This window comes from Silurus meridionalis, chromosome 13, assembly GCF_014805685.1.
Source record: "Silurus meridionalis isolate SWU-2019-XX chromosome 13, ASM1480568v1, whole genome shotgun sequence".
Taxonomy (NCBI): Eukaryota; Metazoa; Chordata; class Actinopteri; order Siluriformes; family Siluridae; genus Silurus; species Silurus meridionalis.
In genome coordinates this window covers 8,983,530-9,000,674 of record NC_060896.1, presented here as the reverse complement: position 1 = coordinate 9,000,674, position 17,145 = coordinate 8,983,530, and the positions used below count along the sequence as shown (strand labels likewise).

At 37.5% G+C, this 17,145-nt stretch overlaps 1 protein-coding gene across 5 annotated transcripts in view; it reads left to right on the top strand.

Annotated features, from left to right (window-relative positions):
- The window catches only part of fgd4a (FYVE, RhoGEF and PH domain containing 4a), a 75,111-nt gene that overhangs the window by 43,642 nt on the left and 14,324 nt on the right, over window positions 1–17,145 (top strand). For 3 of the 5 annotated variants that reach the window (XM_046864331.1, XM_046864333.1, XM_046864332.1), the window contains exons 3-5: window positions 10,127–10,264; window positions 11,674–11,827; window positions 15,999–16,377. In XM_046864331.1, the coding sequence (XP_046720287.1) occupies window positions 10,127–10,264; window positions 11,674–11,827; window positions 15,999–16,377 (671 nt within the window). Of the gene's footprint in view, window positions 1–1,406; window positions 1,572–10,126; window positions 10,265–11,673; window positions 11,828–13,393; window positions 13,989–15,998; window positions 16,378–17,145 lie in introns of those variants that run through there. The other 2 variants (XM_046864334.1, XM_046864335.1) reach the window with 2 other exon arrangements.

Here is a 17,145-nt window from a genome sequence, read left to right as displayed (position 1 = left end):
ACTGTACTATAAAAACATTGTTTGCTGGACAATCAGCTTCATGAGCCATCACTCCAGTAATAAATGAAAAAAAAAGCTCCTCACAGAAGGAGGAGCTTTTTTTACATCTTAGGCCTAATTTTGCTCTCATACTTCAGTCTGACTGTGGTGTACACAAGGACAGGAAGGCTTGTGTGACTCTTTTGTTCTCAGTCTGTCTCTCTTTGGAGTGTATTATTGTCTGCTCGAAGGTGAGTGTAATCTGCTCTCTGTGTTGATTGCTTTTGCTTATTCATCTCAAGAAAATGTACTCGATGGTCATTAGAATGATTCTCAGATGAGTTGCATGTATATAGATTTCTTTCTTCTCTTTGAATATTGCACAATTGTAAATTAAGCTCATGAGTGCCTTCTTTCTAAGAACGCCTGCATTCAGCGCACTTGAGAGCCGACTGAGAGACGTTATCTAGTTATTAGTTTCTAATGTTTCCCTCGTCTTTTTTGACTAGCTTTAACTATCCTGGTCTTATCTGCATCTGTAGGTGTCCACCAGTTCCTCTGTGTATATCCACTAGAATTATAGATTCCAAAACGCCTTTTCTTTAAAGTCTTTGTTTCTTACTTGCAAGATTTTGTTGACTTCATCAGTCAGTTCTGCATTCTGTTCAAACTTGTGGTCATTTCCTTTTTTTCACGAAGTCAGAGGTGGTGTGATCTGTACTTATGCATGGTAGGGTGTTTGCTTGTTTTTCACTTGCTCGAGTTAAATCTTCCCAGTAACACAGCTGTCAATACTAAAAGCTTCCTCGTGTCAGATAACCAAAAAAACACAAAAACAAACAGGTAACTTGCTATTGTCCTGTTTATGTTCTGTTTGACTATCAGTTTTTTATTTCCTGATTAATGATGGTTAGTGTTTAATCCAGGAAAAAGTTCAACTGCAAATCTTTTTACTTGCTGGTGTAGGTGGATGTTTAAGTCCTCTATAATTCAAACACAAAGAGAAATGATCAGGTCATGATCGTGATTTTTACGATCATGAATGTGTTCCCCTTCAGACCAGCATGCAAAAGCTCGAGCGTGACAGCATGACAGCCAATCAGGAAAAGTGGTCTGGTGAGAGAAGTACAGTAAAAGGGAATAGCATCCAGTGCACAGAGAATGAAACTAAACTGTTAATTTCTTTCCTTTTTTTTTTTCCTTTCTCTGTTCCTTTCGAGCATGTTTCACCTGCATGTTCCCAGATTGAGGAAAGTCAGAGTGGGTTGCTATGGCAACACAGTGAGAAGCATGTCCATGCTTTGGAGTTTACTCTCATAAACACACACGCATGCAAATAATCACCACTGCTTTAACATCACTCTTTGTGAGTGTTACACTTTACACTATCTGACAGTGAGATGAATGAGGAAGTACGCATGAGGAAACACTTCTGGGTTGTCAGGATCAATTGTCTAAAAAGCCTTCGAAAGATTTTGTCTGCAGATGAAGGCGCACGGATGAGTGCTTTGCACCTTGTCTCTACTCAATCACGGGCTCCGAATTGCAGAAAAGAAGGCATTCATGGTGTGAGTGAATTCATGGCATTTATGGTACGTGTCATTGGCTATGTATCATTTGCTAATGATAAGAGGAAGTAGTTTTTTTATTTGTGTCTGTGTGCGTGTGTGAAAGTAGCACTTGAGTGCAGCATGTTTTTCAGACACGTTTCTCATAATGGCAAACACAATTAGCTCCTTGTGATAGTAATCGTGAGCTCGGTTTTGGCTTTTGCTTGTCATTTGACACAGAAATGATATGCTCCAGTTCTAAATGTCAGTCGTAATGATTCGGAATTGTTCAAAATGTGTTGATTTCTTGTAACAGCATGACTCGAACAGTGTCCACATGGTTTATGCCGCATAGTGCTGGATGTGTCACATGATTTGACCCAAACTATAAAGAGAGTATTGTTGTTTATCAAATAATAACCGTTCTATTAGTTTCTAATCGGTTTATTCATGAAGCTTACTGTAAGGAGGCTGGTATTTAACTGGTGTTGTGCAACAGTCAAAAAGATCTTCCTTTAGTTTTCCAGATGTTTGCACTTGATCATTCCACCTGCCTCCAGCCCCTCTTTCAGACCAATCATCCTCACGTTGTTGCGGCGATCAGTTCACAGTTTATTATTGATATAATGAGCAATTCAGGTTTTCCTGAGCAACTCAAGAACTTTGAGGAGGTATTAGGGCTGTATTACAGCAGTCTACTACAATGGTTCAGCAGCACAGGTTGCATGAAGTTTTGCATTAAAATGCCTCAACATGATGTCATTATAATGGAAAGATGGGATGGGTTCCCTCTTGAAGCTGGTTCCTCTTAAGGTTTCTTCCTCATACCATCCCAGGGAGGGTTTCCCTCAACAAGGTCGCCATTGGCTCATTTATTAGGAATAAACTTACAATTATAAGGAATAAACTTATTGGCACTAAAATTATACACTCTTTTCTACAACTTAATAAATGCTCTATCTCTGTAAAGCTGCTTTGAGACTATGCTTAATAGTTAAACGTGCTATACGCATAAAAATTTATTAAAATGAATTAAGCAATAACAATAACTACCTTGTGTAGCTGTTACATAAAATAGAGCTATAAATGGATTAAAAACAGTGCTGTTTTATTCAAATAAGCAAATGTGTTAGTGCTATATTGCACTTTTTCTGTGCCTCGTTACTTGCATATCGTAATGTTTTATCGATCGTCTATTAAGAAAAAATCCACCTTGAAGCTTAAGAATCAATCCGACATCAAAGTGTCAATCAGTGCCCTCTACCCAATTTCCTAATGTGTCCACAGCAGACTCAGCATCTGCATCCAGGACGTGGAAAATGTCCTGCTGGCATTAAGATGTGAAGAAAAAATAGTTCATTTTTAAACATCTCTACGGCAGAGACATGGGTTTACTCTGTATAGATTTTCCTAGCACATGCTAACCCGGATACAAACGTTATCACAGAGCAAACACAGAGATTACCCTCAATGCTAAATCACATATCACATATTTTTCCTTAGACCCAAAAACACAGAATCCTGTTTTAGCATGAAGCGTGGGACATCTGTATTTTTGTTTATTTATTTTTGTGTGTGTGTGTGAGAAAACTGCTTTGTGTTTGTCTATTTTCCACAAACTGTTCCGAGATTAGAAAGATACAAGTTATTTACATTCCTTATTTTCCTTGCTTCCCAACCCGTTCCTGAGAGCCTTAAGTTCGGTCCATATTTTTTTATCTTTTCTGGATCTGCAAGTGTATAGTTATACTGGACCTTTTTAAGTGCAAAAAATTGAAAACCAGTCACCACTCCTGAAGTATTGTGGGGAAAATTGCACACAGCCCTTTACCAAATACAGAGCCAATATTGTTTTTACAATTTATATTTAAATTATTATCCTGATTTTAACTTTGCATACAAGAAAAAGACTTTTCCTCTAAACAGTCCAATGCAGCAAAAGTATATGAGCCAGAGATGGTACAGGAGAGTTTTAGGGGTGCATTGTTTCATTCTTGCTCCTTTCCTGGCTTTATAATCTGCCCAGGAATGTAAGACAGCTTTTTTTTTTTCAAGACAGCTTTGTATTTGGTGTTTCCTTGTTCATACAGAAATTTACAATCAGCAGCACTTTCACATTTATGTCCATGGGAGTCTGGATTTATCAGAAGACACTCACTTGATTTTCAGAAAGGAACTCAGTAGGCAACACTATTCCTGCTCTAACTGAACCAGTTTCAGGGTCATTTTTCACATCATCTTGTCAGATACGAGAAGTCCTGTAAGTGTGATCCCAGTCACGATTTCAGTTTTGAGTCACAGCCAGTTTCATGGTCACTTTTTTTTCAGACGATCATGACACATATCACAAGTGTGCTTTCACACCAGAAATGCTTTGTGTCACAGGTACACACACATTAATTTTATTCTACACTGTATGACCTGATTGGTTTTCTATTAGTTTGCATGGGTTTTGTTCAGTTTAATGAAAAGGAAATCTATTTGAAAGAAAGGATTTAAACCTTAACCCCACCCATAACCACTCAAAAGTATCTTTATATATAAGTAGCTGTAATAAATTTGTTAGTAGGAAACTGAGTGAGGACACCAGAATGATTCTAAGACTGATCACAGTCACGAATCGGCACACAATCATTGAAGAATGATGTGGGACCTGTTTTTGGTGCATTTTGTTCTCGTTTATGTTTGTAGATTCAATTAGAATACAACTCACTTTCTGTCCTATGTCTCAAAGACATTAAACTACAATAAATAATCTGGCATTCACTATCAAATATGATGGATACTGTTGTAATGAAAGTCCCCAAAACCAACTAACTAAACTAATTTACGATATTCCTTGGAGGTGAGAGCTCAGGGTTTATGGTATTGGACTCTGGATTGAAAGGTCACAAGTTTAAATCCCAGCACCACCAAGCAGCTCTTGAGGAAGGCCCTAAAACCTCAACTGTATAGATAATTGTAAATCACTCTGTATAAGGGCGTCTGCCAAATGTGCTATGTGTTAACATTTATGACCTGCACGTAAATTTCTAAGACAGTAGAAGAATACAAAAATAATAATCTTATTTCGACTAATTTGTCTATCCACACATTTTGATTATAATACTCAATTAGGTAGGAGTGTTTATGTTTTCAAAAAAATATGCCATCATTGGTTTCCAAAAGTAAATGTTTTAGGTTGGTCGTCTTATTAACTATTAATTTTTTCATCTAGTTTCAGGAATATTTACATTTATGGTATTTGTCAGATGCCCTTATCCAGAGTGACTTACAATGATCTCATTTATACACTTGGTGGTGCTGGGATTTGAACTTCCATAGAACATAATCGAACACATAGAACATAAACTCAGTGTAAAATTTCTCTCCATATTGTGTATATCCTGGATTTATTTGTATTTTATTATTATTACGCAGTTAACCAAAAATCATCGAAACATAACATTTTACATGATTAAAAAGTAAACAATTATAGCCACTATACAAAAAACATATTTTGTAGACACTTAATCATGAGATCTGTATGTGCTTTCAGCATCCCATTACACATTTAGTGGGAAAATGTTCGGCTATATTTAAAAGAGCACATAGGGTTAAGGGCCTTTCTCAGGGGCCCCAAGAGTGGCAACCTGGCAATACCAGGTCTTGAACCCCCGACCTTCTGAGCAGTAACCCGTAACCAGTAAGCTTCCACTTAAGAGTGTGCTTATAGGGGTTTGTTCTCATTTATCCACAAGGGCCACAAGATGTTCAGTAGGGTTGAGGTCAGAGCTTTATAGCAGGCCACTCACGATCTTTCACTCCAAGCCTTGGAAATCATGCACAGGGACATAGCTATGCTGAAATAGGTTTGGATCTTTTAGTTTAAGTTAAGGGAAATATCTACTGTATCTAAAGACATTTTATACGATTCTGTTTTTGCAACAGATTGGGGAAGAACCATACAGTATATAGTTGGAAAAGTCAGCTGTCCCAATACTTTTATCCATGCAGTGTATGATGCTGGATCATTCTCATAGACCATGTTGGAGCACTGTGACGAATTCTACTAAGTATTCGTATGTTCATAGATTTGTCTGGAAAAGGGTCTTTGGACTTTAATCTTTAAACAAAGTCTGAACAAAGGTTTGAACAAAGACGTTTTGATTGCGTGGTTTGACCTTTTTTTGTTGTCTCTTGTTCTTATTATTTTTGTTGTTAAGTTCAGGGTAGGGGTTAGTTACTTTTCGTTAAGCAACAGGAATTTCGTTTTTGTTGTTGTGTTTGAAATATTCAACCCCTGTTTGCGCAACTTGAAAAAATGCACATCACTGTTTAACAGGTCACTCCCCTGTAGGGGGCAGGCCCTTACGTATTCGATTGCACATACGATTATGTGCAATTAATCTGTATTGTACATAGGTAGTCACATTAGGTTCATAACATGGAATATTAAGATGTGGAAACCCAATTAAAAGAAAAAAAGGTCCTGTTTTATCTCAAAAGCAAGATGTTGTTTTTGTGCCAGAAAGCCATTTAACAGATAACAAATCACTGAAATTTAAGGGTGGAACATGTATTTCACTCATCATTCACGAGCAAACAAAATGGGATAATGATTTTAACAAATAAGAGCCTTAACTTTGTAATGTTAACAGTAACTAAAGATGATGCTGGAAGAATTATATGCATAGAAACTCTCGTTAATGGAGTTAAAGTGATATTATGTGATATATATATATATATATATATATATATATATGCCCCAGTAAGGCAGATCCAGGTTTTATTAATAAGATAAACAAGATTCTTGGGGACAATGAGGGGCAAATAATTTTGGCAATTTTGGACTTAACCATAACCATAGCAACAATTTGTATACTTGAAAAGAAACTGTCTAGACGTTACTGTAATGATTTATATCAAGATATTTGCAAATACGAATTTCAGTTACATGATATAAACAATAAAATAGCTGAATATGCATTATTTAGAGTACGGACTGGATTTTTTTGGAGGAGGTGAAAAGGCAGGCAAACTCCTTTCCAGACAATTAAATCAACAAATTGCTGCTAACATTATTCCGGCTATTAAGAAAGGGAATTCTATGGTATCTCTGACAAAGGAAATAAACAAGGTTTTTCAGGATTTCTACAAACAATGGATACATCTTCAGAAAGAAAATAATTATCTCTAATATAAAGTTATCTAGAGTCTTAGAGTCTCTAGACCATTTCATTACACAGGAAGAGGTAAAAGCTGCAATAACGCTTATGAAGTCTGGCAAATCGATGGATTTCCAACAAAATACTACAAAAAGTATGTTGACATATTAGCCCCAATATTAACAGAAGTGTATTAACAGAGGCATTTAAAACTGATACTTTGCGAAGTACTTTTATGGAAGTATTAATAACAATGATACTTAAAAAGGATAGGGATTTATCTGACCCTGCTAATTTTAGACCTGTAAGCCTAGTCAATGTGGACTGTAAGGTGTTGGCAAAAATTTGGCTTTACGGTTGGAGAAGGTTCTATCAAGTATAATTCACAAGGACCAAGTGGGCTTCATCAGGGAAAGGTCAGCTGCTGATAATGTGAGAAGACTAATTCATTAGATGTGGCTAAACTCGTCAGAGAACACTCTAATTGCAGCTATAGCCTTCGCCGTTTTTGGTTATAATTTCAGGTCATGGGTTTGTTTATTATATAAAGATCCCAGAGCATCAGTAATTACAAATGGCATGACTTCCTTATTTTTTGTTTTATTTCAAGGGGCACTCGCCAGGGATGCCCACTGTCCCAAATATTATTCACAATAGTTTTTGAGCCTTTGGCTGTTACGATCAAGACAGACCCAAATATTATTGGAGTAAAGGGGTGAAGGAAGGGATAGAACACAAGTTAATGCTATATGCAGACGATATTTTGTTGTCATCTCATGACCCTCTTAAATCTTTATCTCCATTAATGAGAATGATTCACTTATAGTCTAATGTGTCAGGATACAAGATTAATTTTGAGAAATCTAAGGCTATGCCAATGGCTAAAACTTGTCATTTCTATATAGTGACTCACTTTAACTTTAAATGTAATGAAGTATTTTGGGGTTAAGCTAACTCAGAATTTAGATGACATAATGGTGTTGAATTATGACCCAGTGTTGTCAAAGATAAAAAAAAAAATAATGTGGACAAATGGGAACAACTGTGGCTACCTCTGTGGGGCAAGGCTACCACAGACCGTGGTTAAAATAGTTGTTGCTTCACAGTTCAATTATATATCCATGATGATATCTGTGAACATCCAAGACTATTATCTTCAAGAGATATGATAGAATTATCAAGGATTTTCTATGGGAAGGAAAAAGACCCCGAATTAAAATTATTAAGCTGATTTTCCCAAGGGACAAAGGTGGCCTTGGATTATTGGATGTACAGATGTATAATTTCTCTTTCGAAATGGCTAAACTGGATAAACAATGGGGGGAGACCGATGTTGAGTTGGACTGGATCAATATAGAACAGAAACTGGCTTTACCATTCCATCCCATTGGAATCTTTCGCAAAGCTCTGGAGCTAAATGGGTCCCAAATCCAGTGATAATGCACTGATGACATGTCTGGAGTAGAGTTTACACGCTCACAGCATTTTACTGCCATTAACAGTAGGGGCATAGAACATAGAGTATTTTTATATGCCGATGATATATTGTTGTACCTTCAGATCGTAAGTATTCTACAAGTAGTTAAGATACTGAATCAATTTGGAACATTTTCAGGTCATAAATTAAATTTTTCAAAAAGTATTTGTTTTCCCATAAACAATAAGGGCTTCCATATTTCGAAGAACGATATACCATTTCAGTTGTCTGTATCAGGTTTTAAATATTTAGGGATAAATATCACACAGGGTAAGTTAAGGCGATAAACTAGATTTTTAAGGTTGGACTTCCTGGAGTGTTTAAAGGCTCTGGCATGGAGAAGCTGATGCTGGATCTGTGGTGATCACAAATGCTGAGCTCATAAAACTCGGAGCTACTAACCATATAGACTGTATAAGACTGCAGAAAGAACATCACTTATAATCTTATAATCCAGTAATCATGTTAGTTCTCACTGTCCAGTGTTCTGTATTGTTGAAAGATTTATGATCAAACTCTTGATGTCACCCAAATGAGGATGGGTTCCCCTTTTGAGTCTGGTTCCTCTCAAGGTTTCTTCCTCATAACATCTAAGGGAGTTTTTCCTTGCCACAGTCGCCACGGCTTGCTCATCAGGGACAAATTCATTGTATTTTATTATATACACAATACACAGTCATAGCAAATACCCTTAAGATTTGGTTTTAATTCAGACAATGTTTTGGTTTTAAAAGACTTCGACTCAGTCTTTAGTCAGTGGCAACAGTTGGGTTATTGTCAAAATCAGTGATCTTTTTATTGATAATGTTTTTGCCTCATTCTCAACTCTCTCTTCAAAATACAATCTGCCAAGGTCACACTTGTATAGATATTTTTAAGTTTGTCATCTAATCCAAAACCATTGTCCCACATAACCCTCTGTTCCTCTTAGCACAGGAATAGATGCAGTTTTTAATACTCCTTTACATTTCAAGTGAATCATTTCTAATGTATATAACACTTTTATGTCAGTAAAAAATATGAATCTGAACAAAATTCATGCAGAATTGACAAAAGATTTGGGAGTGGACATATCAGAGTAAACCTGGAACAATACATTACTTAGAGTCAATGGAACAACCTCCTTTACTCGCTTAGCCTTAATTCAGTTCAAGGTCCTCCACAGACTTTATTACAGCAAGGTTAAACCGTTTAAGATATACATCAATGTAACTGACACATGTCGCTCTGCATGTTGCCACTCTACTAGAGCAGATTTGGCTCGTATGTTTTAGACTTGCCCCAGACTGTTTGATTACTGACTATATGTCTATGTCTGAGGCATATATATTAAGGATATTAAGGCTAGTTTTGAAATGGCAGTTTTTAGAGTACCTGAGCAAGGTTTTTGAAATATTAAAAAAGTAAATATTCTCCTAGAGGATCCACCAAAATGTTTTATTTAGTATGGACTCCAATGATCTCATATTTTAAAAAAGGAATAACTATTTCCCCAAACTAAGTTTAATAGTGAAATTAAAAAGCCTGTGCACATTGTAACAGGTAATGCAGTCAGACACAATGGACTAACATTGTTGTTAGGTATTTCCTTATTGTTTGTAGTGTCAAAACTTTTCAGGGTTTTTTATTGGGGGTGATGAAAAGCATTGTCAATTCATTTTGTATGTAATACTTCTCTCTGTTCTTTCTTCAAAAATATTATATATATATATATATATATATATATATATATATATATATATATATATATATATATATATATATATATATATCAATTTGTCTTTCCTCATTGTCATGAAGAGTGTCAGGTGGCTAGCGCTGACTCAGATTCATGTGAATATGAATGCTTTCTAATCACGTTTAAATTTAATAACTGTTTCCCACCACTTACATTATTGCTGTCCGATTAAGCTTTGTCTCATTAGCCTCCAGACAATAAAACATATATATACAAACATATATCTCACTCTTAGATCCTGGCAGTAGAACTGCAGATCGAACCAGTCGAAATGAGAAACGGCGTCAGGGAAGCAGGGCGAGTGAAAGAAGCTCCACAGGAGTAAATGGAAAAGGCTCAAGACGACAGCTTCCTCAGCATATCAAACCACCAGGTAAAAAAAAGAAAAAAAACACACAGTCACATATGTTATTAATTTAAACCACAGCTTGTACACGCCTCTATGCTGTATCACAGTATTCATTAGTTTCAGGTGTAGAAAGTTCAGACCTTCATCTAAGCCATGACAGACATGATCATGTAAAAAGTATTCATGTAAATAGTATGCACTGGAAATACTGACAATACAAGTCAGGCACTGGGAATGTAGAAATATTTTATTAATAAAATAAATTAAAAATTAAGCATCTGGTTTTTATTTTATTTATTTGTTATTTTGTATATTTGTAGCTCATTCATTTATGTATTTTGGGCTAATGGGATTTTTGCAGTGTTTTTTTTTTCTTTTTTTTTTATGATTGCATTTGATGATTGCATATATTCTTTTTTTAGTGTTTGGTTATAACTTATTCGTTTAACACTGCACTTCTGTTGTGCTTTAATGTAAATATCTCAGCATTTTCAGGGATACACAGGAATATGCAGCTGGCCACAATGCAGCAATGGTTTAAAAAAAATAATCCTAAATTGAAGGAATCATTTTTCAAAGACCTGTCCAGCTGTTTCCTACAGTGATTGTGGAGTTTGTGTATGGGTGTGGAGCATGAGGGTTTACTGGATTACAGTTCATGGCTCTACCAAGGAATCCTGGTTAGAGTTTACTCTAGATAGTGACCTGTCATTAAGAGTTTGATTTGCTGTGTAGAACTGGAGAACTTTTCATGGTTTGATGAAAGAAGGTTGGGTTTAAATTAGAAGCTTACAGAACCAGTAAGCAATTAGTGACAAAACAGTAATGCATAGAAGATTGTACCAACTTTGATAGAGTATTAAATATGTACGGTATGATTAAAGACGTTTTTTAATTGTGGTTGATGACAGCTAGATGGATTGTATGGTGATGCGTATAGTGATGTATTCTGTGTAGGATGGACTGCTAACTAAGGCTCATTACTAAGCACTAATTAAGGGCTTATTACTCTGCACTTGATTAGAGTGTATCATTAAAGTGTCTAATTAGCCTCATCATTGTGCCTCGATTGGTAAAAAGCTTTACAACTACCAAGCAGACTCTGGCAGAGTCCTTGAACTGGAGTCTGGAGTCTGGAGTTTTGCTAAAGTGTAAACAGAGATTGTGTTTGAACAGTGTTACCTAGTCAGAGATAAGATAGGAAGTGGTCACTCTCTGTTCATAGTTTTCAGACAAGTTTAAGTTGAGATTAAAACGCACAGGATGAGTACAGATAAGAGTTGAAGTGACTGCAGCTAAAGTTGTTTCTCACATTCATACAAGGCTTCTAAGGATATCAGAATATGACCATAGTCCTATCTTGGGATACTTTTAAGTTTTAGAGGAATGAATGAATTATACGATCTGTGTATTTCTCTGGTCCTGCACTATAGTGCCTCCTAAACCATCACACCTCCAGACTCCGGTGATCGAGCTGTGTAAACCACTGGGCAGGAGCTCACCCTTTAGCTCCAAGATGGAGGAGGGAGGAGGAGGAGGAGGAAAAGGCAGAGTGTCTAACCTCATCAGCCGCTTTGAGGAAAACAGGTACACGTGCGAGGGGCAGCTAATAGGAGTGCTGCAGGCTTTTCTGCTTTGTGGTTTTTTGCTGGTCTTTTTTGCTGCTTCTGCAAAGCTATACAAATGCTGTTAGATGCCTGTTAAGCAACATAAACAAGCACTTGAGTTTAAAGCTGAGCACTTTGCATTATTTCTTAGTTGTGTTGTCATGTCTTCTAGTGCAGTAGTTCTGAAAGACTTATTACCAAGCAGTGTGGGATTTTGTATATTTTTCCAATGGTGGAACTCACAACTCACTGTTATTGTGTGTACTGTATGTGTGCACATACAGCGATTTTTCACCAGTCACTGTTCTATGAAGTCACCTGTAGGTCAGAGTGATCTCTTGGGATCTTCTGTTATCACTCTTATTGGTAGTTGGATCACATCAATTTTACTGTCTTCACACCCATTGGTAATTGGATCACATGGGCTCTACTGTCTTCACTCTCATTGGTAGTTGGATCAATTAGGCTCTACTGTCTTCACTACTATTGGTAGCTAGATCATATGGGCTCTTCTGTCTTCACTCCTATTAGTAGGTGGATCACATGGGCTCTTCTGTCTTTACTCCCATTGCTAATTGGATCACGTGGGCTCTTCTGTCTTCATTCCCATTCCTAGTTGGATCATATGTGATCTACTGTCTTCACTTCCATTGGTAATTGGATCTCATGGAATATACTACCCTTATGCCCATTGGTAGTCGGATCACACATAATCTGTCTTCACTCCCTCTAACAGTTGGGTCACATGGGCTCTTCTGTCTTCACTTCCATTGCTAGTTGGATCTTATGGGCTCTTCTGTCTTCACTTCCATTGCTAGTTGGATCTTATGGGCTCTTCTGTCTTTACTTCCATATCTAGTTGGATCATATGTGATCTACGGTGTTCACTTCCACTGGTAATTGGATTACATTAGCTTTACTGTCTTTACGCCCATTGCTAGTTGGATCACATGGATACTTCTGTCTTCACTTCCACTAGTAGTTGAATTCCATGGGCTCTACCGGATTCAACAAATTTTGTAGGCGGATAATGAACGTTCTACTCACATTAATCCCATTGACAGTTTGATAACATGGGCTCTTCTTTCTTCATACTCATTGGTCGTTGGAGCACATTGGTTTCTCTGTCTTCACTACTATTGCTGGATACTGTGTCAGGTTACTCAATATTTGCATTAAGGTAAACTTTTCCCAACTTTGTCGTGTCACTGGCTATGCCTATATGTACTTGCTACCAGCTCTCTTGAGAGATCTTCAATTGCTGCTCACACTGTGAGTCTCCATATGTGTGAACAGAGCTTTATTATTTATCACTGTACCCAATTCACCAGTGTGTGTTTTTGGTTAATTTCCTATTGTTATTTTCTGGTTTATCTGGTCACATTAAGCTTATGAGAGTATTCTAACCTCATTAACTTCTTGTCTAACAAGTCGGTCTATAAATAATTAACAATTAATAGTTAATGTTCTCATGTTCTCTCAGAGTTAATGCCAGTGAATATCCTGACTATGATTGTGCATGTTTTATTTAAACATGCACAATAATAGTTCAAAATGTTGAAAATCTCTGTTTTTCGGACGGCAAGAAATAAATTCACAGCACAACACTGTCTGGGAAAGAAAAGCAAATACAATCTCGTGATATTTTATAGTTATCTCTCTGTGCCGATATTTGCGCCATGAGGATCAGAGGATATTTATGTCACCGCTGTATTCTGTTGTTATTCTGTTGATGACAGAACACAAACATTAAGTATGTCATTTGGTTACTGTTTGTTCTTTCCCAGCCTGGGTATTTTATTTATTTGACACAATTCTCAATTTAGTCTTACGATGCTTTTTATATTTAAGCACCAAGGCAACGTGCCCTCATCAGTGCCTGGGTGTCAGCATTTAGGAAAAAACACCTCATGTTGTATTGCATCTTTAATTGTGTAACGAGCACTGAGGTAGACAGTGAGAAATATTTACCACCTTTTGTAAGGTTGCAGAAAGAAAAGTGGAAGTTCAGTGACTTCCAGTCTCTAGAAATGGTTACTCAACCCGGGTTGTAAAGAAGAGAAGAAGCGAGATTTCGAATGACTAAGACCAGTGTTCAGGAGTTACTGAGATTAAATGTATAGTATGAAGTCCAAACATTGGTAAGTAAATGTTTTACTATTTATTTTCTATGCTGTTGTTTTACTCAGACAACGTTTAGTGACACTAGACTGCACCCTACTGGAGGAAGTTTATAATAGTTTATAGTGTGTTTATGCTCGATTTTTGTTTTCATCTATTTATACCAATTTCATTTGAGACTGTATGGAGCTCTCGGCTGTACTCAAAACATTTCAATGCCCATTCACATTCACAGAGGCAGATTGACTCATGGGTAAAATTAAATGTATCAGGCTGGTACAGAATGTTACACACGTGTGTGAGAATTAGACTAAGATTATGAAGTCTGTTTTGACAGTCTAAACATATGAAAAGTGCTCTAGGTTGCTACTAAATTATGATTTAATTATTTTTAGATGGTGTGTGTGTGTGTGGGAAGGGAGTGATATTTAATTTAGATTTACATGTCAGTGTATTTTAGAAGCTCTGGTTTAAAATTGCAAAGCTCTTTCCCTCTGACCTTCAGATGAATAAAAATCCTCAGAATTGGTTATAGTTTCACTACAGATGATTTTCTTAGAACTGGGCACTGGCTGTAGTAGCAGTTTCTTATGGAATTATCTGCCACCCACAACAAGCCTTAGATGCTGATAACTACTCTATAAATATGCCCACGTACATGTACATACATCCTGTTTGTGTTTCAGGTCCAATGACGTCTGCATCTTTTTTTCTTTTTTTTTTGTATTAGGTGTAGGAGTCGAGCTCTTCATTGTCTCACCGCACTCACGTTCTTGTTGAGGGCCCTGAGACAAACATTGTAAATGTGTGTTGTGTTGACATCATAGCTGATGGTTGCTGAAAGAAGCGTTTCAGAGTTTGCACCTCAGTGCTGTTGAGTTCTCTGTTGAAATCAGTTTGGTCAGAGGGTGTTAGTTTATTTTCAGCATGGGTTTGAAAGTAGTTTTATCTTTGGTTTATGTTAACTCATGTTGTTGATGAATATTTTAGCGTTTCTAGGGCTAATGTATCGCAACTTGTATGGTAAATGCTTCAAATAAACATCTACGTTTATTAATAAACCAATTAAAGAATTGTGTTGTTATGTAATGAATCATTAATCTTTGATGCAGTGAAGCTTTACAAAAAGGAGGCGTATATTTCAAAGGTTTTTCCACCATTAGAGAGTCTTGAATACTGAGGTCTTTACTTCCTGATTTCTCAGTAAGACGTGTTTTTGTCTAATTAGATAAAAGAGGCTGGTGAGAGAAAAACTGGCACGAACGTTCCACAATGTTCAACCTAATCTGATCGAAAGTATGACTTTTTTTAATAAATCAATATCAGCTCACCATTTCATATCCAGAAATTGATTTGTACTAAATAGCTGATTGTAGGAATTATAGAGTGTCTTGGTGTGGTTTGGTGTGGTGTACCACCCCGACCACACCGCCCTGAGGTTCTGCTGTCCACCCTGTACAGGAAAGGGCTGTCTGCAGGTGGGCCAACGTCTGGGAAGCAGCTGGAGGGCCTGCAGGATGTGTTTGTATGGGGTGTGTGTTTAAAAAGGATTCAGAGTTTTAGCTGTTCTGGCCCCGGTTTTGTGTACTCGTGTGTGTGTGTGTGTAGTCTTGGCTTGTGCTGAAGTAGGGCAGCAGGCTATCTCTCGGGATACGGCGCGGCCGTACCTCTGCAACCTATCCTCTCTTTTCCTTTGCCTGTTCCTCCCATCCTTCTCTTCCCCTTTTTTTATTTCCCCTGACCTGCATGCTCTCTCTCACATCCTCTGCTAACACTGAAACTCGCATGCGCAGTTGCACACACACACAAAAGCACACACAATGCACTGCCCTACATGATAGAGGAAGTTTATAGCAGCTAGACTGGAGTATTTTTAACTCAGACGCTTTACATTTTCGCACATGCTCCCTCTCGCTAGCTTTCTCACCAGCTCTTGAATTCTTCACCGCATTTACTGGAGAAGGTGCTTTTAACTGATTAGGCTGAAAGGAATTGACTTACCTGCTCTACTTTCTGTCTCTGACACCCAGCCACACAGACAGGAGGGACGGCTCTCCTCAGAAACACGCAGCCAAGCCTGCTAAGGGCAGTCCGGTGCACAGGAGCTGTCAGAAACCGACAGACACTAAAGAGCAGACTCAGGACGGCAGAACCGACCATGACCAGATGCCCTCTACCAATGGAGTGTTAGCTCAGATGGACAGAAACGACAATGACGGCGGAGCTGCGAGACCAGATGCTGAACCACTGCTGAATGGAGACATGGTGGAGCAAAGTTTGGACCGGGAAGGGGACGGGGACGCATCTCAGAATGTCATTGAGGCATCTGAGAAAGAGGATGAGAGCAGGGGAAGAGAGGCAGAGACGGAGAATGACGGCAGCACCGATGACGGCGGGATGGATCACAAGGTGCGTACTATACTTTCAATATAACTTGGTCATCTGTATTTGTCTCATTTTTAATAAAGTGTGTGTGAGTGAGTGAGAGAGAAAAAGAGGGAGGGAGGGAGCATGCCGTGGGTTGTTTTGCTTATATGCGTATTTTCAGTATCGCACCAGGGCAGAGAGTGACTCGTTGATTTGACACGTCCTGCCAACTGGTGCTGTGTGATCTCTCCAGAGATGCCAGTTTGCCACTAACTCTAGAGCTTCCAATAGAAAGAGCCAGGCAGCTCTTCCTCTAGATAAGCGTATTTATCTCATATGATGGTTCTGAGCAATTCAAAACTCAAAAGTAGAGAAAGGTACGCAGTATAAAGTCACTCTGATATCTTTTTTTTAATCTTCATACATTTATATGTTGTGAAATATCTACCACAACACTGAGATAACTGGCTCTCTCAATAGGTTTGTATAAAACTGATATGTTGCACATTAGCTCTGTTTATAAACTGGTTTCAGCCTGATATTTAGGTTATAACTGGCTTGGCTAACATAATTTATAGTTCATTTTTTACTAACTAATTTACTAACAGTTTGCTAATTAGCAAGCTTTTTTCCCTCTAGTTTGATATTCTGTATTAAAGAAATACATGATGCTGAAAAGATAACACATTCTGATGAAATTGGTGTAAAATTGATGGAGAGAGGAGCAGAGGAGTTATACAGTCTGAAAATAGGGCTTGGAGCTAAGATTAGGAATTCATCAATTTTACTAATCTAACCTAGTCTTTGAGA